This window comes from Ornithodoros turicata, chromosome 6 (genome assembly GCF_037126465.1).
Source record: "Ornithodoros turicata isolate Travis chromosome 6, ASM3712646v1, whole genome shotgun sequence".
NCBI classification, from domain to species: Eukaryota; Metazoa; Arthropoda; class Arachnida; order Ixodida; family Argasidae; genus Ornithodoros; species Ornithodoros turicata.
The window spans coordinates 65353602-65378806 of NC_088206.1; the positions used below are offsets into that span (position 1 = coordinate 65353602).

The 25205-nt window shown below is 47.0% G+C and overlaps 2 protein-coding genes across 2 annotated transcripts; one reads left to right on the forward strand and one right to left on the reverse strand.

Annotated features, from left to right (window-relative positions):
* The first annotated feature begins 1701 nt into the window (after positions 1 to 1701).
* Positions 1702 to 12682, forward strand: LOC135398690 (tryptase gamma-like). Its single transcript, XM_064630074.1, has 12 exons — positions 1702 to 1811; positions 1924 to 2122; positions 3313 to 3436; positions 3500 to 3635; positions 3707 to 3855; positions 3972 to 4171; positions 5382 to 5482; positions 5582 to 5780; positions 11315 to 11438; positions 11500 to 11635; positions 11686 to 11834; positions 12076 to 12682. The coding sequence occupies exons 1-12, from the start codon at positions 1760 to 1762 to the stop codon at positions 12277 to 12279; spliced, it is 1773 nt and encodes a 590-aa protein (XP_064486144.1). The 5' UTR covers positions 1702 to 1759; the 3' UTR covers positions 12280 to 12682.
* Positions 12683 to 14316: 1634 nt separating this feature from the next.
* LOC135398177 (tissue factor pathway inhibitor-like) lies at positions 14317 to 19369 on the reverse strand. Its single transcript, XM_064629605.1, has 5 exons — positions 19247 to 19369; positions 18929 to 19132; positions 18611 to 18796; positions 17646 to 17843; positions 14317 to 14531 (listed from the first exon to the last, which is right to left on the reverse strand). The coding sequence occupies exons 1-5, from the start codon at positions 19335 to 19337 to the stop codon at positions 14422 to 14424; spliced, it is 789 nt and encodes a 262-aa protein (XP_064485675.1). The 5' UTR covers positions 19338 to 19369; the 3' UTR covers positions 14317 to 14421.
* Positions 19370 to 25205: the final 5836 nt, after the last annotated feature.

Sequence of the window (25205 nt, forward strand, 5' to 3'; positions counted from 1 at the left end):
TGACTGCTCCAGATCTGGCACAAAAAGTTGCCACGAAATATGACCACCCGAATTCACCATAAGATCGAGCAGAATACGAGCGCGACGAAACAGAGAACGGTTCTCCATTTCCATTCCCCTTGTTTTTCCTTCTCCCCTTCTACTTTGTACTGCCGAAACCTGTAGATAACCAGAGTAGGGAAGCTTTGACAGATATTCTATTTCTTGCGAGATAGACGACTTATTGATGTATTTCTCAGCGTCATTTGTGTGTAAGAGCTTCAAAATTTTCTCAAAATTTTCTTTTATTTGTGTGATGACTTTATTTAGTGCTGCTGTGCTCTCCAAAGCAGGGCAAACGGGACAATGCCTCAGTATTAGCGTTCTGCAACCCTAAAAGGTACAGCATCAGGGCATCTGGCGATGCATTGTAAGGTGTCTAGATGCAGCACTGCTTTCGAGAGTACAACAGTATTAGATACAGCCAGCACAGAAATAAATACGCACATTGCCGGCTGAGAAATGCCCGTCTATCTCATTGTTGCGTCGTTTATAATCTTGTTATCTACAGGTTGCGGCAGTACAAAGTAGAAAATGGCGAGAAGGAAAGAAGACAAGGCAAATATTACTTTAAAACGTGGGTGTTAAAGGGGCACAAAACAGGTCGACGAACATTTTCCAATTATTACGCCCAATGAAAGAACGTAGCTTACTATATCCAAATATGAAATTCTTTTGCTTCGAGCGAGCGTCTTTAACACGAAACAATGCCATTCAAAGTGCATAATCCGCGCGAGCCTCTCCTTATCCTTGGAACCGGGTCAAGTCACTATATTCCAGCGTATAGCAACACCAAAGTCTAAGCGCTGGGGGTGGGGGAGATTTCGCTCTCCTAGCGAATGACGGACCCCACTGAGACAAGCTGCAGCTCGCGAGGGCACCGGTTGCGGGAACATCGCGGTGACCTCGCGGAGCAATACAGCACAGAAAACATAGTGCGCATGTGAAATAGAATATTGAGGGTTTTTCGTACAGTTTGAACTGGCTACCTTGTATTGGACAAGTGAGAATATGTTTAGAGTTGACCTCACTTCTTGATATGACAACAAAATTAATGTATAAGCGTCCCGCATTCTAAATGGCTGATGATGCGCGACGTCAAAATGACGTGTCGCTATTGTCGCCAGGGCATCGCAGGGCGGGGCATGAGGGCGAAAGAGTGCAGTGAATATTCAGTCGGTTTGGAGCCATTATTTTCTTTTTCGCGACAACATTTTTTTTTAAAACGTTCACCGTCGGCAACGTATCACAATGTATTTAAAAAAAAGTGCGCCTCGTATACCTGTTTATTGCCCCTTTAATGTCAAATGAAGCTTTCTCTAGATGCAACTGCAGGGAAGTGCTTAGTCTCCGTTCACTGTGCCTTGCCTTGTCTCGTGATTATGCCCAATCTTAGTCCAGCAAGAATGCTCGTCTCTGTGGTGTTCATGTCGTCCCAGGAGCTGCTTCCAAGTGCCTTCTTTTCCAACAGTTCCGGGCCGCGACCGCGGGAAGAGGTGGTGCCATGGCAGTATTGTGCGTGACCACTGTTACCCCCAGCACAGCAGTCGACTGATTAAAAGTGACCGTTCTCATCTGCTGTAAAAACCCCAGACACGTTTGACTTAGTCATGTACCGATATCTGTGGCACGACACCTTTGCAATCACACCCGAACAATAGCAGATAACACTCGCTGAGAGGAAGCCGGTGTTCTTCATTTAACGAGTCTCACTGTAGAGATGAATGCGCTTATAATCTCGGTGCTCGTTCTGCTTTCTAGTTGTTGCACAGGTGAGTTGCGCCGTACGTTATCGTCTACGAGACATTTGATGCGTCGGCGACGTGGCCACGGCGACAGACGTGCCGCGTTTCTTCGAAAACTAGAGTGCGAAATTTCTTTCAGGACAGGAAACATGTGGTCGACCAGTCATTGCGCCGGTGCTCGACAATGAAGATCGCATCTTGGGAGGATCTGAAGCTGTGCCCGGCAGTTGGCCGTGGCTGGCGCCCCTCTACGAGCACCCCATCCTCGGAGGGGACATGGTCTGTAGTGGGGCTCTGCTCGACTCCCAACACGTAGTCACTGCTGCTCACTGTGTCAGGTAAGAATTACAAGTAGTAGTTTTCGCGATGACGTATTTTTTTGCGAATTTAAAGTCCCGCGAAGTATTCGAAGCAATGACAGAAAAATACCAGAAACAAATAAGGCCAGGCGGCCTCGGTGGCTCAGTCGGTAGCGTGTTCGCCTTCTGATCCCGAGATCGCGGGTTCTAACCCGGCCGAGGACGCCAGCAACTTGGTGGCAGGGTACAAGTTGCTTAGACACGCCGTCTTCCGCGAGGGACGTTAAATACGGGGTGCCGTGTAATGAGCTTTCATTGCACGTTAAAGAACCCTCAGGTGGGCAAAAGCAATCCACAGACCGACCGCTGTGGCGTCGCTCATGATCTCAGTTGTCTCGCGACGTAAACACCCAATTATTATTAATTAAAATAAGGCCAGGGACGCCGACACGTCTTACCCACGCGTTTCATTACCCTTTGTACTGCACTTTCAGTTCTGCACCTGACTTCAGGACTGTAGTTGTTATAGTAGCCACATTACGCTTCTGGTTGTGCCGATCAGCGACTTCATGAGAGACATGTTCCTTGGCAGAAGAAAAAGTTTATTTGTCGCATACCACATGGAGGACGGCGCTGTCGGGCAGTCCATGCTCGTGATCGCTGGTTGAAGGAGATGGACGCGGCGATGTAGGCTTGAAGTAGCGGAGGAAGGACATGGCGGTAACGAGTCGAAAAATACGAAGCTGTCACGATGTTCACTGTGTCGATGCCGACACGAAAATGACGGGAGACACGGAAATTCGGCAGTGACTCCGCGAATTTAAGGTTCAGCGAATAATGGTCTGAACCTGGCTCCTCGCAAATACGCGAATTACTGAGCCCGCGAATTTAACAACTTATACAGTATTTCACACCTAACTGCGAAGTTTATATCGCTTAGTCAAGGTACTCTCCAGCACAAACTCAATAATGCATGGTGACTGGTCGTTCATCGTCATTCCGTAAGACATGGCGGTCTGGTTCCGTTATGCAAGTTTGCAAAGAAAAACAGCGGCTATTAGTCATGTAGACATTCATCAAATTGCATGGGAAAACATGACAAGGTACTAGTCTCTGCATCAACCTAAGACCAGAGACAACATCGTATAGAGCACCCCGCGACTAGCTCGGACGAGTGTCGAATGCGAGGGCAGGACGACGTTCGGATGCTATGATCGATTTCCTTGCAGATCGGTGCATCGGAGCATGCTGCGCATTCATCTTGGTGTCCATACAAGAGACCGCAGAGATGTCGGTGAACAGACAGCCCTGGTGCAACACATCTGTGCTCACCGACTGGCGTACAAACCTTATGTGAGTCACCTTCTCTATCACAACCCATAATTTGTACGGCATTTTAATAGGCGTGGTACGCAGAACGATATAGCCATCCTGAGGCTGCGCCGCACAATCAAATTCCGGGACACCATCCAGCCCGTGTGCCTTCCACAACCCGATGGCGAAATGCCAGATAATGTGACACTTTATGTAACAGGATGGGGCAAGACTCAAGGTGAGTCTGTGCAAATAATGGGACTCTTCTAAATGTTTTACTTATTTATTTATTTATTTTTGGTAATGCAGCAACGCATATTGACGTGGAGGACAGATCATTGACCCTAAAGCAGTTACGAGTACCCAGTCTTTCATCCGAGACTTGCAGGAGCCAATTCCTGAGATTCCTTCTGGACAGCGGCTTCTGTGGCGCACACGAATACGGTTCAACCTGCAATGTAAAGTATACTGTTTTATCTGCGTACTGATAATTAAGTCACCATTAGGAAACAGCTGTGGACCTTTCTACCAGTATATAGCGGACCAGTGTAGCGGACCTTTTTTGATGGCGCAGGGAGACAGCGGCGCTCCTGCTGTTCGCCTGCGTGACGGTGTGTGGACGTTGGAAGGTATCACGGCAGGAGGACCTCGCACGTGCGGTATAGCGAAGTCACCCATGCGCTTCACTAAGGTATCGTGGTTCGTCAACTGGATTCGTCGCTACATGAACTCCAGCGAAGCTGAATGGAGCGTACTATGTAGGCCAGCAGACGTGTAGAGTAGCAAATTCTACTATTTTCACGGGCATTTAATTTTTGATACAGCAGCAAAGAATACAAGTTTTGCATGGAAGTCGCACTTTGTAATCAATGTTGCTCGACTTCCACATTGTCGTGGCTAATAAAATGCTCAGCTCTAAATGTTGATGTAAGATATAACATACCAGCGACCACAATACAACTGAACGCAATACCAGACATGCTTTTCGTCTTCAAGATGCTTTGGGACACTTCTACACGAAACTCTGTCACCCCATATAATCGTCATCACGTATCTCTCTCTCTCTCTCTCTCTCTCTCTCTTTGTTTACATTTAGGACTCCATCTGCGTCACACGGGTTCTGAAGTATCACGATTCGGAACATTGTGCCGAGCTTAGTTTACTCACTTAACGCAGTGGCACTCGCTACTGCTCTGGCTACGTGTAACATCACAGTACCGTTATTTCTGCTGCTTTGTGTATATAAAAGGATTCGAAAAGTTATTGTCGTTGGTGTGCTGGCCTTATTTATAGTTTTGTGCTCTCGAAAGCAATGCAAACGGGAAGGAGCCAAAACATTAGGAGTCATAACCTTGTTATCTACAAGTTGCGACCGCACAAAGTAGAAAGTGACGAGAAGTTAAAACAAGTCAAATGTACTACCTTTTAAAATATGGATTGATTGATTGGTAACGGAAAAGAAGTGGAGATGTTAGTTCCAAACTTGTTGGGGCTGGCTACTCCAGGACGCGTTATTTGTGGTTCATGATATCTAAGCACAAATTCAGGGAAAGGAGGATGGGGAAAAATGAAGAAAGGGAAAACTGTACGAATGTATACACTTTGTCAGGCACACATACCCAGACGCGAGTGGGAAGTTCATGGATGTCAATGTCGCGTGAGGCGTTCTCTAGTTGCGAGTGCAGCAAAGTGTCCCGTCTCTGTTCTCTGTTCCGTGCCTTTTCTCGTGCGCTGCTATATTCAATCTCAGTCCAACAAGAACGCTTGTCTGTGAGGTGATCATGTCGTCTCAGGAATGCTTCCAAGTGCGTTCGTATCCAACAGTTCCCGACCGCGGGAAGAAGTGGCGCCACGTCTGATTAAAAATGGCCCATTCTCATTTATACTCTAGTCCGTAACAAATCCTGATGCCTTTGTATTGGGCGCGTATCGCTATCTGTGGCACGATACTTTTGCAATCACACTCGAACAATAGCAGATAACACTCCCTGAGAGCAACCCGGTGTTCTTCATTGAACGGTCTCACTGTGGAGATGAATGCGCTTATAATCTCCGTTCTCGTTCTGCTTCCCAGTTGTTGCAGAGGTGAGTTACGCCCTACGGAATCGTCCACGGGACATTTGATGGCCACTGCGGCAGACGTGCCGCGTTTCTTCGAAAGCTAGTGTGCGAAATTTCTTTCAGGACAGCAAACATGTGGGCGACCAGCCATTGCACCGATGCTCGACAATGAAGATCGCATCATGGGAGGATCTGAGGCTGTGGCTGGCAGTTGGCCGTGGCAGGCTGCCCTGTACGAGCACCCCCTCCTCGGAGGTAACATGATCTGCAGTGGGGCCCTGCTCGACAGCCAGCACGTGCTCACTATTGCTCACTGCCTCAGGTAATGATTGTTTCACGTCTAACCGCGAAGCTTCTATTGCTGTAGAAAACTTAGCTGAAGTGAGAAACGTGACCGTTCCCTTGCGAAACCCAGACTGTGTATTACTCAAACTCGTGGTCCACGTGAGCATCGTGCTTTCTTACAGCCTTTTCTTCCTGGCTTTCTTTTTTTTCTTCAAAATTTAACATCCCACCCTGCGGCCGGGAGCCATGCCTTCTAATACCTGAATGATCGATCTGTCCGGTAGCTGCACCGGCAAGGTGCCGGAAGATACCATCCGCGCCAGGGATGACGTCAGCACTATGAATAATAAATAGTGCATAATTAGCAATGGCACGTTTACATTCGCGCACTTTCTTAGCGTTGTATACCCTTTCCCTCACCCAAGCAACAACACCAGACGAGAATACAGAAAAATAAATCACATCAGGTTTAATTAAACACATCCATTCGAAATACACAGAGTTATCACAGACTTATACAATTCCAGACTGAAGGGCACCCTGATGACCACACAGAAATTAGGAAGATTCACTTAAGTTTCATTTCTCTCCTAGGGCTACACGTACACGTAGTGATTAGACGTTTGCATTTATTCGGTGAGTGGCAATTATAGGTAAATTGCAACGAAACATGGCAGCGTTGGTGCACAGCTGATTCCTGCTAACACTCACGCTATCGTGGCCGCTCGTCCCATGACGAATTTTTTTTTTTCGCGGGGCCAGCAACAGGGGATGCATTGCATTTATCTGTTCACACAAGTGGTTCTTGGTCTACAGCTCCGAGATGTGAACGTCGTTTCCTGTTTAACCCAAAAAGTGCACCAACTCAGTATTACAATGCACGTATTCAATTCAGTATTACGTACACAATGCACGGATACAGAGATGCACGGATAAACACGCCCACTGTGACACATGCGCAAAAGGAGCAGGACACGGAAATGTACTCGGCTGGTAGATGATTTCGCATATGTGCACGGGCAGGGCAACAGAAAGTTTTTTCTACATTGAAATTATGAATAACCTATTAGTACACACACAAGCCACGCCCATGTTGTAAAGTTTTTGTGTTTACGACCGTACCTCTACTGTCAACACCCAGGATCGCTCGCGCCTCTTGCTGGTGGCTTTGCCGATGGGTCTGATTTGGTATTTTCGCTTGTTTACGCTACCAGTTTAGATATACCTTGGATCACATCCGCTTCCTTGAGTGTGGTTACGGAGCCGCTGATTCCATTCGGAAGATAAATCAGGAGGCAAGCTCTTGTCCCGTGTCTTTATTTTTTTTCTCTCTCTCTCTCTAGGATCCACAATGTCTGAAAAAGCATTCTAGCTGCTATGACGGAGGGCAGTGGTATTCCCAGTGGGTCGAACATGCTTGCATGAACACGCAGAACAGCGCGCTTAGTCTGTGGCTTATCAGCGTTTTGACCGGTTCCGTTTTGCACATTATGGAGTCCTCTTTGCGATCCCAGCCAACCCCGAGTACCTTCATGATCAACATGTCTTGTGTCGTCACGTAATCGTAGGGAACCCCATCTGCTTCGAACGTTTCACGAAGAAGCGACGAATTCGACGACCATTTTCGAAGTTCCATACCTGCTCGTTTCATCACTTCCTTTGCTTCGCGGTAGGTTTGCACGACCCCTTCCTCAGTGCTCGCCCCCGTAACAAGGGCGTGCACGTATAGTCGATGGCTTCAGCAGCGGCACAGTGTTTCGAAATTCTCTACGTAGCGAGCTAAAATGGTGTTGTGAGGTTGATGCTACGATGAACAAACTGCAGGACACTCCAAACCGTATCCGTGTCATCAGCAATTCCTCAACGTTGAACGTAGGAGAACGTAGATCAGACAGCAGTTCTGCTATCCACAGGAACCGAAGAAGGTCACAGTCTTCTGGGCGTACACTGACTTGAAGGTAGACCTTTTTTAAGTCTGCGACGAGCAGAAACTCGAACAGGCAGAAGTCGATGAGAAGTTGTACAAGGGCGTTGTTTAAGTTGGGATCTTTGTCCAAGATGTCTTTTAACGACGGGGGCATGTGTCTGTTTATCCGGAGGCGCTCATTCTGTTTGGTGTTTGACGGAATACTGTCGGATCGCTGCGTCATACTGCTGTTGGGGCCTAGGTTCTTTCTGCAAGAGTTGAAGTAGCAGCTGTAGGCTTCGAGTGGCGAGAGACTTGTTGTTACCAAACTTACCAAGCATGTCTTCCTTCACAGCAAGAGGGGGCCTGTTGTGCTCGTTATGCCGAGTTCCCACTGGTTACTGAAGGAAGTTTCTTTTGCCTCAGGTTGTGCACAGAAAAGTATCTGAGCGCCGGTTCGTGTCAGAACATCGCATGTGACCCTGAGGAGTCCATCCGAATACCGTCCCCACTGCAGTCAAGTAATCTTCAAGGCGTTTGATGTGATCCGTTGCCACCAGCCAGTAATAATCACAGCCTAGTAATAAGGCGATGCCTGAAGAGCAAGGTTCGCCGTGCAGGGACACGTCCGCTCACTCAACCTGGTATTGCCGCAGCAGAGCAAATACATCCGCACTTGAATGAACGCTTTCTACGGTACATATCTCAGGTACGACGAGTGCTTCTACTTCTATGGCGTTTTGAGACAACTGGCTTTGAAGTGTGGTCTTCACTTTGCGGCAGTGATAACGGGCGGGACTACGAGTGTTCCCAAAAGCAAACGTCATGATGTCCTCTGTACGAAGCGACGAAGCGGAAAGTAGTGCCTCAATGTCTTCCCGTACGAATGTCCTCTGGTTGCCATCGTCAAGCAGTATACGTACCAAGCACTTGTACCCTGAGCTGTGTGCATAAATTGTTGCAGTCTGTAGGCTCGTATATCCACGCTCATGATGCTATTTGACGTCTGCGTCACTGAATGCACATCCGTCTGTTCCTGTTCGGACATGAGGGCGCCCGTGACGGAACCGGAAGAAGCTGGTGGACGTCGAGACAATGCCACCCGCGAAACGTCGCTCAACCCAGTCATATGCCTGCCATTACATTGCCTGCATCTCAGTGCTCGGCTAGTGCGGCAATCGCTTGCGTTACGGCATTTCTTTGCACATCTGAAGCATCTGCTGCATATCAGTTAGCTTCTTGTGTTTGTCTTCAGCGGATGCGTTATACGTGCGGTCGTCAATCCAGTGATCCGGTGATGCGCAGAATATGCATGGTTCCCGTTGCATCGACGGAGTAGTAGACGGAGTAGTAGTAGATGGTTAAGGCTGACGCGGCAGGAATATACGTAATATGCCTTCGCACAGCGTTGGACTGAACTGCTGGTGACGTGTGAAGAAGTTCTTCGCGATTTTCCACTTGGATCCTCAAAAAATTCAGAACGTTCTGTAATTGCTCAGCCGTTACAGTGGTAAGCGATGCCGGCTGTTGCTACTGTGTAAAGTCGTTTGCTGTGGGTAGGACTGCAGAGTTAACATCCTCTTTTGTCTTCTGCCTGTAGAGGATTGAAATCTCGTCGGGAAGAGCTCTGAGTAATATGCGATGGAGGACAACTGCGTACTTTGGAGGCACCCCCATGTTCTCTAGACAGATCACTCGAAATACAATCTAGTCATACAAATCCCGTAGCTTGCTGACGTTTGATGACGATCGTACGGTTGGAACAGAAAGCAACGCATTTACAAGATGCAAAGTAACATCTACCTACTGAAGCGATCTGTCAGTGTAGCGATTCCTCGCTAGTAGTTATCCCATGTCAAAGGAATCAATTCAACAGCTCATTTCGCAGGACCTGCCAGGCAAGCCAGGAGGTCCTCTCGATTTCCGGTAACTCTTGATTGCTGTGTATAGTCGCTGAGAAGTGATTTCAAAACAGTCTCCAAGCACTCAAATCTGCCGAAAAGGTTGGAATCGGTAGTTTCGGTAATGTGACAGTCCGGCGCGAGGTATGCAGAACGCGAGGTTCCGCTGTCGAAGTAGGCGTATTTGGCGTCACGGCCGCCATGTTGTTCCGATTGAGCTCCCGTATGATTCGAGTTTTCGTCTCGCAAAGCTTTACTTCGTACGGTAGCTGTTCACCTAACTCTTCTTCCAAGCGAGTGACGTCCATATGTTCAAGGATTGCCTTTTGTACATTCTTCAGGGCTGTTTCCTTCTCGATGATGCATTCGAGTCTCTCTTTGAGCTCATGTACTGGAGCGTGGCCCGCGCTGAGCTCTGTTCACAAGTCTTCGTAACAGTAGCCCGCAAGTGGGCGCGAGCAGCCACCAAGCGTTCCATTATCCCACGAGAGAGAAGTCCAACTACGTCATCAGGCACGTCACGTTTCTGGAACGCCGTAGCGCGAGCCACAATCTGGTAGCAAAGTAGAGGACTGCACGCAGCTTCCCGAAGGTCTTCCAAGACATTCCGGGGACTCTGTCCCGGGTCTCGGCGCCAGCGACAGGTTGAAAGATGTACTGCTCGCGACACGGTTATCTGAAAATCGTCTGTCATCGAAAATGTTGTTCCGACATTGTATATAAAGTTGGACCATATGCTGCACGTGTTTCTTACTCGAAATAAATGATCGTGGAACACCTCGAGATGGGATAAACCACGAGGTGCTGATTTCAGACAACAACAACAACAACAAATAAGTTAATGATAATGAATGGGGAAATTCGCCACGTAAGGTGCGGCCCACTACCCCAAGGCACAATGGGGCAGGATGTGATGTGTCCTGATGATGAGGTGATGAACGATGCTAAATAGGGATAGTCAGTGGAGTCAGTAAGACATCAGAACGGTAGGCAAACCCACAGCACACAAAAACACACACACAGCACGCAGGTACGCAGGCAGATCATAGGGAGAGAGGAGACCAGTGTCCCGGAGAAAAATCTTGAAATACTCAAGAACTTGACGATGGTCAGACAACCGTGTCGAAAGCAGTCCAAAACTTGACCATTCACTCGCAAACCCAAACTGGTTACCATTCCAACCCGTGACTCACGTGAGCCTCGTGCTCTCTCACAACCTTTTCTTCCTTGCTTTCTTCATTTCCAAATTCAACAACTGCTTAGTCAAGATGCTCTTGAGCTCCAACTGGATCATACATGATGACAGATCCTTCGTTGTCATTTCGTAAGACATTCCGTTCTCGTTCCGCCATGCAAGTTTAAAGAAAAAAAAAGAGAGAGAGAGAAAGAGGGCATGCAAACATTCATCAAACTGCTGAAACGCATGACACGGACAAGGCACTTGTCCTATGTATCTCATGTTTAGCAGCAACAGCACAGACACGTACGAATGAAAGGGGACTAGTGCTTTGTTCGTATTTTACCTTCGTTTCTGAGTGTTTTTTTTTTCTTCGTCCGTGTCTGTGCTGTTGTTGCATAACATTGAGTCATATGAGTTATCATTAACAACTACCCCACCACACCAGTCCACTGGTCTCTGTGCTAACCTGAGAAACATGAAATAATATATAGAATCACCTCGTGCAGTAACCCACGAACCCAGTGAACGAGCGTTCAATGCAAAGGAAGGACGGGGTCCGGATGCAATAATTGATTGCCTTGCAGGTCGGTGCATCGGAGCACATTGCGCGTTCATCTTGGTGTCCATACAAGAGACAGCAGAGATAACGGTGAAGAGACAGCCCTGGTGCAACACATCTGCACTCACCGGCTGACGTACAAATCTTATGTGAGTCGCCTTTTCTATCGCAACCTAATTTGTATGAAACTAATGTAGGCGTGGTGCGCAGAATGATATAGCCATCCTGAGACTGCGCAGCCCAATCAAATTCCGGGACACCATTCAGCCCGTGTGCCTTCCACTACCCGGTACCGAAATGCCTGATAATGCGACACTCTACGTAACAGGATGGGGCAAAACTCGAGGTGAGTCCGTGCAGATAATGGGACTCTTCCGAACGTTTTTGGTAATGCAGCAACAGATATTGACGTGGAAGACATGTCATCGACATTAAAGCAGTTACGCGTACCCAGTCTGTCATCCGAGACTTGCAGGAGCCAATTCCTGGAGTTCCTTCTGGACAGCAGCTTCTGCGGCACGCACGAATATGGTTCAGCCTGCCATGTAAAGTATACCGTTTTATCCGCGTGCTGATAATTAAGTCACCATTAGGAAATTCGATTCCTTTAGGAATGGAAGGAATTCCATTCCATTAGGAATTTCATTCCATGAGTACTACGGCACTCATGGAAGAGAACAGTTCTGGAAACAGTACAGGTGAATCTGGTGGTGGGTTTCCAGCATGGTCATCAAGGAAGGGTGTATGACGCTGCAGGCTGTAGTGGACTTTTTCTTGGTGGTGCAGGGTGACAGTGGCGCTCCTGCTGTTCGCCTGCGTCATGGCGTGTGGACGTTGAAGGGTCTCGCCGCAGGAGGACCTCGGACGTGCGGCACAGCGACGTCACCCATGCACTTTACTAAGGTATCGTGGTTCGTCAACTGGATTCATCGCTACATGAACTCCAACGCAGCAGAATGGAACGTACTATGCAGGCCATCGGACGTGTAGAGAGCACAAGTTCCGTTGCTCTCACGGGCATTTCATTTTTGGTTCAGCAACAAGAAATACAGGTTCGGCATGGAAGTCGCATTGTGTAATCAATGTTGCTCGACTTGTCCCAGTGTCATGGCCGATAATATGCTCAGTTCTAAATGTTAACGTAACATGGAAGATGCAGACCGCAAGAATACAATGTAACGGGAGACCAAATATACCTTTTCATCTGCAAGGTGCTTAAATACATTTTTCAGCAGAAGCTTTATTTACGCTTAGACCTCCATTTATCACACAAGGCCTGAACGTTTACTTAGTTCACTCACTTACCGCAATACGGCGCTCGCTATATGGCGCAGAGTGGTAGCGATGCCCCTGTGTTGTCTCAGTTGTAATAAAATAGCAATTTAACCACGCATTTTGAAGATTTTTTGGCAGTTCATGCAGTATGTGTGAATCATCATATGCGCGCAAATAAAAAAAAAAATGATTGCGACCGGCAGCATCTGCTGGTATCATTTGATGGCGCAGAATGCGACAGCAAACAGTTAAATTGCTTCAAATTATAACCAATTATAATTTGAAGTTATTTACGACGCGCTAAGTTTATTCGAATTAATTATAAGTTAGTTGAAATTTGATTATAATTATAATTTGACTTCCAGGCAGAAGTAAGGCCGATTAGTTTTTTCTCTTCAACGCACACACCAATCCTGAGAATTGAGAACAATATGGCAAAGATAATGGTGAGGGTGACTGGTGAGATAGCGAGAATATACTCGAAGTGTATCAGCATCCAGCAGAAGGGGGACAGGCGTCGCCGGTGCATCAACAAGAGTACAGTAAGTCTCTGATGTTCGTGGTACTCCCAGACAAATGCGAAGGCCGCGGGCCTGGATGTTAAGTAGCTCGTCATGTAGCTCGATGTCATCTCTCTTTCCTTGTTGTTGTTTTTCGTAGCTTTTTCTCGGAGTAGCAGAACTTGTCAGGTGACAAGTTCAACCTCTCCGTATTATTTTTAGTCCATCCAACAACAACAACAAATAAGTTAATGTTAATGAATGGGGAAATTCCAACTCCAACTCCAAGTAATGGCAAAAGGGCAAAGGTGCAGGCCAGCTGGTACATGGTGAAAAATTGGAACCCCGAGAAAGGGACAGAGAAGGGACGACACGACACGTTCTCGAACGGGTCGTGAACGTCGAGAACGCGTCGTGTCGTCCCTCCTCTGTCCCTTTCTCGGGTTCCAATTTTTCTTCAACTCCAAGCGCAAGAATCTTGTGCTTCTTCAAAACAGTGGCGCATAGCTCATTGGTCTGTCATGGAATTGCACGACGGAATCCAGGGTCATTGTTGTCATCATCCAGGGTTGCATACGTCATCACAGACAGAAGCAGTAGAAACCGTGCTGGAAGCCTAAGGTAGATGCGCAAAAACCGAACAGACTCGGGACGCTGGAACGAAAGACACGAAAACGAAACTGCGGCGCCTCCTCACGTACATTTGTTTTCAGCCACATTCGAGAGGGCGCCACATCACAGCAAAATAGTCCATTGTCTCTTGGGAAGTGATGGGCACAGCACAGCTTGCGGCATACTAGTCTGGGAGCTGCAGCTTGCGGTTGATCTGGCCCAGAATCTCCAGGTATTGCAAGATAGTTTGTTGAATCAATCAATTCAATCAAGATAGTTCAAGATAGTAATTAGTTTCGACTAATAAACACGCACTGGATTGCATGCCGTACGTGTTTTTTAGTCGGCGGAAACATTCGGTGCGCGGGTCTTGGGCGCTACATACTGCAGAATTTATCTGGCGATGACCTAACGGAATTAGGTAGCGTTGCATAAAAAAAAAAGAGAGGTGGCCCCATTTCTTCCTATACAAGATTCGCAACATTAGCACGCAATTCCGACAGTCTAGTGTTTCTTTCCAACTCATTTCTCTTGAAGGCGGTTAATCCTCCGCTTTAGATGGATTACTTACCGGATAACCCAAGACTTTCTCCTAACCACTTTCTTTTTGTGTTTGTTGGGCAATGCGTGAGACACAAAATTGAACAATTGAAACAATATTTAATCGTACCGTCATGTAAATTCACATAAATAAGTCTCGTGACGTGAGCCTCCATGTCACGACAGTATTTTTTATTTTATTTTTTTAATTTTCTTCTCTAGGTGGAAGTGTCATCAGCTGCCACTCGTCTCCTTTCTCCATGTCGTTGTACTCGTCCTCCAAGAGTTTATGTGCCGTCATGTTCACAGGATGTCCTGAAATGAGCAAATTTACATTTGCTACGCAGATAATCCCTACATGTCTGGCGCGCTAGTTTCGCAGACTTATAGTCAGTGACAGCATAAGTCATACATTTGACCCCGCCCACACACATGAATCGCTCCGCGGGCGCTCGCTAATGTAGTGCGGCCAAGTGGGGGTTGGGAGGAGAGAGAGAGAGCCGGCACTACATCGCGAAGCGGGGGCGTCGTGCAAAGGCTGGTAGCCAATAGACCTCTACCTGTTTGTAAACAAATGACGTCATAATGTTCGACAGCGCCACGAGTTTGGTAGAGTTGAACTACGTTCAATACTAGTGGCGAACAAGGTCGCGCCCGAAAGCCACGGTCTTGAGGGGATTACGATGGTCTCTGAAAAGGACGCGACCTTCGGTCCTACTTTTCTTTCAATAGGAGGCAACGAACAATGGACCATTTCCGACAACGCGTATGCGCATGCCCAGCCCTTGAGTCCGCCATTTTTGAGCGCAAAACATACCCATGGACCCACCTGCGGGCGACTGTCATGATCATTGTGGGGAGATAATCGATTTCAAGGTTACGCGGACGTTTGAGGTCTGGTAATGTGTACAATGCGCTTTCACTCTTTCCGCATTCTTCTCTTGCAACTTTCCCACGCAACGTACATGCGAGTTCGTAAAGCGTCACCATTATTGTGGGGAAAGACACGACGTTCGACATTTCGCCGCCAGGGGCGACGCGAATATGGAAAAGGTCCATTGCCCATTCGTGGAACCCAGCTCTCCCCTTCCGATCTGTTTTGGTTTCGGTGTGTCTACCAACGTCATGATGACGTTTCTCGGGTAGAGGTTTATTACAGGAGCCTTCCGCGGATGAGTGGGCGGTCCCAATTGTAGGACTTAAGTTGTTACTGACTATAGAACTGCACCTTGAAGATACCTATTTGCACCTGGGAGCTGTTTTATGGGCTAGAAAGGAACATCACGACGTTCACTGTGGCCGCTCTTCACTATATAGATCAACTTCTTCTGCTGGAGTGTTTCGTCAATACAACAACGATCTACACGCAATAATTTCTTTACACCTCTTCGGTGTTAACTACCTTGTCCCGCCTATTGCATGTTTACTTTGAGTCTGTACAGAAGAGAAGAAAGCAATTGCAAGCTTATTTGCACAAAATGCCAATTTTACACGCTAATATCCGTCTTGCTAAAGGAGTCGAGAAACCGCACAGATAGTTCCTTTTGTTTGCATGTAGCTCATCAAGGCTGACGGCCTTGAGCTCACCTTGACATCCTCGGGACGCTCTGGTTGACAACACATGGATTATCGCACAACAATCATACACGCTTCTCTGTCCCATACGGATCATTACGTTAGATGGTACCGGATTAGATGGTAACGTTAGATGGTAACGGCGTGGTGCGGAAACAAGATGGCGCTCCTTTTCTTCCTTCGACCTCAGTGTCGATACTCTGAAGCGCAGCTTATTTAGTGACGCTATCTGTACGCCTCACTCCACGCACTTCGTACGCAAAGTTTCACACCCCACATCCTGTTATTTTTTATTCCTGGTTTTAAAAATATCCCATTTTCGAGGCCCCCGCCAACCGTGGCGCCAAGCGGTGCGTAGCAGTTCCATGAAAGTGGAGTTCCATGCAGTCCCGGGAAGTGACGCTTTGACCGGTTGCTTGATGGCTCTACGTCATTGCGCTTCCGCTCATTTCCGCTTCCGTTCGGAGCTTTCGCCGCGCCGCCTCCCACCGTTTGCCGCGGTCATGTTTACATCGTCGTCACGAGGACGGGAAACTATACGCACTTCCGTTGCGCGCTCGATACTACGTCATACGTAGAATGGGCGAGGAGGAGGCGAGCCAAGAGTGAGAGGATCTCCTCATATTCAAGTGCGATAAAGGCTGGTTTAGAGTCCGACGTAGTCTTCGGCCGTCGTCGCCCGCGCCGACAGCTAGCGTTCGCTACGCCACGCTTCCTCATCCTACCGGGACCACAGGCTGACGCGAATCGGCGCAGCGCAACGAAACCACTACCGGAATTTTTTTATTAGGTGTATTATATAGGCACGGATGTTCCTTGATAGGTCCGATCAAAAGCTCAGTGGGCGACGCCATGTTGGGAAATGTGAACCACCGGAGTCCACGCCGTGCACATCTCGCTGGCCAGCGCCAGATGTACAGCGTCGCTCTACTCCCCTGACGGCGGCTGACGTAGTCGCGCGTTGCCGAAGCGCCGTGCTTCGCCGAGTGTCGTCGAGCTATGAACTCACAGGCGACGGCTCGCGCTGCGCGGCTGTGCGCTGCGTGTCGTTACGCTCCACTCCATCGGACTCTAAACCAGCCTTAACTTCGTGACGCGGATGCGCAGCGTGAAGGGGTTTCGACGGAGATGTTTGCCGAACAAAAATATACATTTCAACGATGGTTTCGTGTAATATTCGGGTTTGGATTGATGAACCCTTTAACTTGTATTAGTGTCGTGTTGGCAAACTGTCGAGCCCACGCTAGCCACTGGTTCAGTGGGAGACCGTTGCATGTCGTGGTCTGAATAGGGCGAATCGGTCTTTGTCGTCCCCGTAACCAATTTGGGTTGCCGCGGGAGCCGTCGCGGGGCGACTTGCGCCTGGGGAAGGGTAAACGTGAAGCACCCCCCCCCCTCTCCCACTGCCGTCAGAAGCTCTATAAACACAGACAAGAAAACTCTCATGCGCACTGTCGAGATTGTAAGTTTAAATTTTCTTCATTCCCGCTTTATACTGTCCGAGGCCTGCCGTTCCCCCCCATCGCCTCGACTCTGATTGCCACTGCCCTTTATGGTTGCTACTGGTATATGGTTGCGTTGGGTTCGCACCGCGTACGGACAGGTTTGCAGTTTTTATTTTTTACTGACACATTGCTCGTGCACTGATGAAATGTGGGACTACGAGGCCGCAGCCTGTTATGTAGTCCCGTGTGAGTTAAGTGAGTCCCGTTAAGTGAGTTAAGTTAAGTAAGTCCCGTGAGTGTAGTCCCGTCCCAGTTAAGCTTATCGAGCTCAACGTGATCAGTTGTACTGCGTCGTGGATCTGAAGCGCCATGATAGGCATAGAATCATACAGATAAAATGCATACGTACCAAAGCAAGCCATGAAGCATTTCGATTTTTGACGATATTCGTTTCGCCCTGTAGCGCAGGTGCCATTCTGTAAGGGCTGACATGCCTCGATGCTTGCGTTGTAGAAGAAACGCTTTGAAGCATACGTGCAGTTCCCTTTTCCTGGTTGAGGCTCACAGTCTATCGTGTAATTGATGTTAGTGTAGTTGTTGACTTTCACTGCGCATAACAAAACATGGTAGGAAATAATTGGAGTGGAAGTATATAGCACGATGAGGCTCATGGGTGTGTATGGCGCTGGTTGGAGGAATAAATGCTATTATTTGGAAGCACGATAGTGGGTAATAAACAAGGGAAGTGTCTCAGCATTGAACTTGGAAGATCAACAAGGATTATGTCAATAAATACATCTCAGAATTGAGTTGTGTTAATATGTTAAGGTACCAAGCAGCAGCATTACGCGCAGTGGCCACCATCATCCATATTCATCCATATGGATCATCCACATTCACATATTTTACCAATTAGGCTTGACTCTCATAACTTAACTGGGTGTTTCGGGTCTAACTTTAAAATGGTGCCACGCGATAAAGCTTTGATCCGCGAATATTCACGTTGGTCCACGAAAAAATCCACGGCAGGAAACAATACCATAATGAGCAAAATATTTGGTAAAACAAATGCTCAGTCAAAATATAATGAATTGTGCCTTCCTGAGTGAGAAATTTATTGACGAACGCTCAACAACAACAACAAATAAGTTGTGACTATGACCTCGGGTGATTCACTACTGGAGAGCAGAAGAGTACCCCATTACACGCGAAATATTAGATGAGAGATACGAGAATGAAGTTAGAGTTATGTACAAGTACAACAACTGAGGTGTCCTCCACTGGCTGGAACAGTCAGCTATATGAGTATCAGTGTGATTTATGACATTACAGATTATGGATCGGGGTTACGATTGATCGCCTACAGGTACTTACGATATTTCGTGCGACGGCAGGTTTGCTCACACTCTCTACTGGTTAGGAAATTATTACCGTTCCCCTCACAACCTCCATATTGGAACTTCTTACACTGCCAGGTTGTCTCGTTGAAATACCATCTCGGGATCGTCGCTCTGCAGCGACCTTCGTCGGGTTTCAGGGTGCATGCCTCCTTAGGTACAACTGCGAAGAAAGTGCAGGCGCTGCAGCGCGTCCAACACGTGCCCCTCATAAACTAACGCAAAATCAACGTCTATTATGCAGTATTCAAAATGTGATTAATCAATTATTAATTATTTAAAGACTTAGTCCTACACTTGCACCTCTCTTCGCATCCTTCCTTGGTGTAAAAATAGTTATCATTTCCGCCACAGCCTCCGAAAATGAATTCTTCGCATTTCCCACTGGTAAAGTTATTAAACCAGAGGTGCATCGATGCCCTGCAAATCCCCTCATCAAGCTTCAGTCGACATCGATCAGACCATGTGTTGACGTCCAGCGCTGACGTCTCTACAGCTCCTGAAAAATGCGTTCACGTTCAGCAGTTTCAAAACGATTCTTTCATCACTCTAAATATTCAAACGGTTTTCACACGGCAGTCTTTCATAATACTCATACAGAAAGCTGACCTACCCAATGTGACAACTGCAAGGCATATGAACGCGACGACGTAGACGCAGCCTGTCTGCCTTCCAGCAATCATTGCGTTGTTGACTGACAACATGGTTTATGAGAGGAACAGTTCTGAGAAGCGGAAGCATAATGTAACATTTGGAATAGCAAGTCTGGTTCCAGATGTTCGGATTAATTTGGAGTCCTTTCGCTTCAGATTTCATGGTGGTCTCCGGCGCGAAACAGACAGCACGGCCTTTGAAATCATTTCCGGCTATTCAAGTTGCGAACAATACGTCTGAAAAGATCTGTCACACTTACTTGGAATGGTATATCGAATATTTTCGAACAAATATTCGTATTTCAATCGCGACGAGAGTGTCCTGTACTTTCCTCCATTTGCTGCTGTTCGCGAGGTAATAGTTGCGCGTCTGAACTGACCTCGTGTTTAAAGGACGTGGTGATGTGATATAAAAAGAAAAAAAAAGGGGGATTAAAGTCACGACAAAGTAGACTGGCTACCCCGTGCAGACGACTTAGCCGTAGTTAGTCAAAATAAATAAAAAGAAGAAAACCCACTAGATGGGGGCCGGGAGACAAACATCTCGAACTAGTGGGATAATGAAGCATGTCGAGCTCCTCTTCATTATCATTGGACGTTACTTTTAATCCTGTCACCAGCCGCAGTCGGATTTTATGACACCGAACTGTATGCCTTTCAGTGCGTGGTCGAAGTACTCGGGGCCTAACCCCGGCACTGTAGGCAACGAGCGTTCCGCGCTCTTGTGAAATAATTGCCCCTCTTCTTTGTCAGAGACAGCATGATTTAAAGCCTACTGGACTCAATGACACCTTGTGGGAGTTAGCAGACGTTCCACTCTTAAAAATGCTCCTAGCATGCTCCTAGCCAACCATCATTTGGAATGATATCGTTATCTGGCCCGATTGGTTGGAACCGGATGGCGTACGTATTTTTTGTGACAATTATGAACAGGATACGAGGGTGGTTCCATAAGTTTCCGGCCCGACCAACTTTTAATAGTCATAGAGATGGAACAAGTGTATCACTTTTCGACATAGTCACCCTTAACGTCGATGCACTTTTGACACCTTTCAACCAGCATTCTTATACCCTTGTAAAAATAGTCCGAAGTTTTGTCCGCAAAATGCTGGAAAACTGCCTCTTGCACCTCACTATCGTTTTGAAATATCCGTCCTCTGAGAGCCCTCTTCAAGTTTGAGAACAGGAAGTAGTCACTCGGTGCCAAGTCTGGACTGTAGGGTGGGTGGTGGATATCTTCGAAGCCGCACTCCTTCAGTGCAGCCTTGGCAACAGAAGCCGTGTGGACAGGGGCATTGTCCTGGAGCAACCGGACACCTCGCCTCAACCTGCCGCGCCTCTTTTCCTTGATGGCGTCTCGCAGTCGGTGCAGTAGTGGAGCATAATAAGTCGCATTCACTGTGGTGTTCCTCTCCTTGAAGTCGATGAGGGGGATCCCGTGACAATCCCAAAATATTGTTGCCATGATCTTCTTTGTGGATTGTGTGACATTGGCTTTTCTTAGGGGTGCTTCTCCTGGTTTGCGCCATTCCATCGACTCCTTTTTCGAAAGGGGATGATAGTACAGCACCATAGTCTCATCCCCTGTGACAATTGACCTCAATATTTCTTCTTCGTTCTCTTGACAGAGCTCCAAAAACGCTTTGCCACAGACGACGCGATGTTGCTTTTAAACTAACGAGAGAAGCCGTGGCACCCATCTCGCACTGACCTTTTTCATGTGAAGGCCCTCGCCGATGATGCGAAAAACGGTTGTTTTGGAAAGCCCCAGCCTTTCTGAGGTTTCCTTCACCTTCGGACGCCTGTCGCTCAGCACTTCCTCCTCGACAAGAGACAAATTTTCTTGTGTCACCACTTCCACTGGACGACCATCGCGTGGATCATCTTCAATGGACTCTCGCCCCAGTCGAAACTGCTTAGACCCAGTCCTTTACCGTTGTGTACGATGGAGAGGCTTCCGTGTACACGTTGTCCAGTCGCGCTTTAATTTCTTTAGGCGAAAGTCCCTCTTTTGTCAAGAATTTTATCACAGCGCGGTACTCGATTTTTTTCATTTTAACTGAAGAGTGCACCCTGGCTGTTTGAAATGCCGCTCTCTAACCGAGTAAAGCATGGAGAGGGTTGAGGGTGGTGCTCCGGCCCTGCAACAGATGGCGCCACGCGTCCTTAATCGCATTTTCAAATTCGCACGCATTTTCTACCTCGGGACGGAAACTTACGGAGCCACCCTCGTAAGTGTCACAGAAAAGGCGTACGCCTCCGGTTTCCGACAAATCAGCTAGGGCAGATAACGATATCATTCGAGATTATGGTTGCCTAGGAGCGTGCTATGCGGTGAAGTTCATTTTTAAGAGTGTGGTTAATAACCTGGAAATTGTATATAACTATAGCTGTATTAAGAGTTACACTCAACATCCAAGATGTCGTCTGTCCCGTTTGCCAGACAAACTGATTTTTCCGCTACCGCTATATTTGAGTTATACGGTTATATTTGAGTAACCATGGGATACAACGAAGCACGTGCCTCAACCCTGAAGGGATGGATGCCCAATAAATGCTGGGACCCTCCATAGTGTTTACGTGTTCCGTGTGTCCTTAATCAGAAGAGTTACTGCTGAATTTAATTACATGTTGAGAAAGAGACAAGATAATGAGGAGGAGGAAGACAATATGCTTGCCTTTCTCTTTTTTTTCTAATGCTTCAAACATCACGGTATCAAAGACCAGAATAGGACCTGTAGCCAAATCCTCGCCGACAAGCGATGTGCTGGAAAATATTGCGTGCGCGTGTACGTCCACGTACTTATTCGTCTGATTAGGTCACGAGTGGTATTTTTTATTTATTAATATCTTACGTTTTCTCTTTCGTATGCAAGAGTCCTTGCACGCTTCTTTCCTTCTGAAATTGTTACTTTTGCCTCCGCACTCTCCATATTCAATTTTCTTGCACTTCGTGAGTGTTTCATTGAAATACCATCTTTCGGAAGTGGATTCGCAGTAAGCTTCTGCGAGCGGCAGCGCATATGCTCTTTTGGGTACTTCTGCAAGAAAAGGCACTCCGCTACGATACGTGTTTTACTAAGTGGACTCAAAGTCGAGAGTTATTGCGCTCTAACTGGACAAAAATAGCCCAAAACGTTCGATTGTTTGAAAAGCCTTGCCTTACTCTTGCACGTAGCTTCACGGGTCTTTTGCGTAAGAAAGTTGTTTTTGTTCCCGTGACAGCCGCCAGAAATGAATTATTCACCTTTCCCACTGGTAAAGTTATTAAACCACCGGGGAATGTACCCCCTGCAGTACACAGCATCAGGCTATAGTCGAGATGACTCCTCCGTTTGGGATGAGCTGGCTGTGACTCCTGCTGAATACGTAGAAGTTTACCACTCGAAATCATGAACCAACCATATATCCGAACATACAGAGTTTGCCAAGATAAACGTCGGGGTTTGTAATGGAAGCAAAACAAATAAAAACAGTGTCGGGAAGTTAGCGAAGGTCGAACGCGGCGTTGCAGACGACTTCGCACAGTCGTCCTGTTTATCCATTTGCACTTGTTCACTTGGTGCGATCTTTGCGAACCCTGTGTATCTGTACTGAAATGAAGATGACGTCAAGCTGCTCAAAAGGCTTAATTCGCTCATTGGACCATTTTCCTCCGAACGCACAGCTCATGCGACGCTCTCATTCTGGCTGAAAACAGCCCATTACCATACGCTGGCTACCATTACTACTATTTTCCCAATACTACCATTTTTCCGTTCCTGGAGTTCTTCTGCCAATGACGAGGCTACGCCTCCCAGATTTCGGCATCAAAAATGTCGAGAGAGAAATGATAACGAACAGCTTTAATGCAGAATGCCTGCACTATCCGCTCAGCAGGTGGAGGACGCTCAGGAAGCGCAAGAATCTTCTGCTTCTTCAAAACAGTGTCGCATAGCTCATTGGTCTGTCATGGAATGGCACGACGGAATCCAGGGTCATGTTGCATACATCAAATGGACACTCAAACTTCGTACAGACATAACCAGTAGAAACCGGGCTGAAAACCTAAGGGAAATGCACAAAAACCGAACAGACCCGGGGCGCTGGAACGAAAGACACTAAAATGAAACTGCGACGCCTCCTCACGTACATTTGTTTTCGGCCAGCAGCAGACGACATTCGAGAGGGCGCCGCATCACAGCAAAATGGTCCATTGTCTCTTGGGAAGTGATGGGCAAAGTACAGCTTGCGACATACTTATCTGAAATCTACAGCTTGCGGTTGATCCGGCCTAGAAAACTCCAGGCATTGCAAGATAGTTTGTTGAATCAATCAATTCAATCAAGATAGTTGCAAGATAGTTAGTCTCGACTAATAAACACGTACTGGGGTGCATGCCGTACGTGTTTATTAGTCGGAAGAAACAATCGTGCAACAACTGACAGGATAATCCGCAAGCTGTCGACTCCAGACAATTATGTCGCAAGCTGTACCTCGAAATTGTGCTTGCAGTAAAGTATCTAGCACCTGTCGTACTTTAAGTACAGTACCAAGTACAATACTACAACTGTACTTAAAATACAAAGTTACTTGCATAGTACTTTAACGTACTCATCAAGTACATTACAATTTTAGATGGTATCGCTGGACCTTTCAACCCTTGGTATATAAAACGTCAGGTATGTTTCGACTGTTGTCATTAGAAAACTTAGCTGGCATTTTTGCCAAGGATAGTTAACAGAAACGAGTTTTCGACCAAGCTTTGGATTTGTATCGCTAATTTGGTGCTTGAAAGCAAAGTACCGCAGAAAAGTACCTAAAGTACAGCGCAAAGTACACAAACTGAAATGTACTTAAGTAAAGCACAAGTACTGAGAAATGTACTTAATGTAACTTGGAACTTCAAGGACTTCCCATCGCAGCTCTTGCGGAATTGGTGAGACTATTATGGTTCGATTGCATTAGTATGTTAGTTTGGGAGCAAGAGCCGTCCGTCCGTCCGTTCGGGTCGACGTTCACCTAGAGAAACATCCGTCCGCCCGCCCGTCCTTCCGTCCGTCCGTCTTTCCTTTCCTTCTTTCTTTCGTGCTTTTACGTGCCTTCTCTCATCACGGCTTTCGTCACAGATCTTCTATACTGCCTGGTAGGGGACTCAGTGGTTTACCTCGCATACCTTCAAGAGAACACAGCGTCTCATGGACGCATGCTCCGAAACCCGTGGCGCTGCACGCTACTCCTTGCCAAGACTGGCGTCTCAATTATATCCACGTTAAAGCATATGTACAGCACAATGCATATTGCCGAGACAAAAGAGAATATTTCGCTCGACCTCCGCGTCACGCACACAGAAGTATCTTCAAAGCAAGTTTGAAAATGAGCAGAATATATCGAGAAAAAAAAAACGCATTTTAGTTAGATAACTAAATGCTGAGCTTTCAAGGTATTTGAAAGATGCGAAGTTGCTCGCAAAACTATCCAGATACGTAACTTAAATATACGTATATAATACATATTGAAAGATTCTGCAAAGCTGTCGTAGTCTGGAGCAATGATTGGAGAAGAAGTACGACTCTTGGGAGCTATATACTGACAGAATTTATTTGCCGATGATCTTAGAAAATTAGGTAGCGTTGCATTTTAAAAAAACATGTTCCTATTCCTTCGTACAAGATTCGAAAGATTAGCACGCAGTTACGGCAGTCTATGTGTTTCTTCTTTCCAGCCCATTTCTCTTGAAAGCGGTTAATTCTGAGCTTTATATGGATTACTTCCCGGGTAACCCAAGGCTTTCTCCTAACTGCTCTTTTTAATTTTTTCTGAGTGGAGCGAGGTGTGAGACACAAACTTGAACATTTTTTGAACAACTGAACAATATTTAATCGTATCATCAAGTGAATTCGCATAAGAATGCCTCGTGATGTCAGCCACCATGCCATG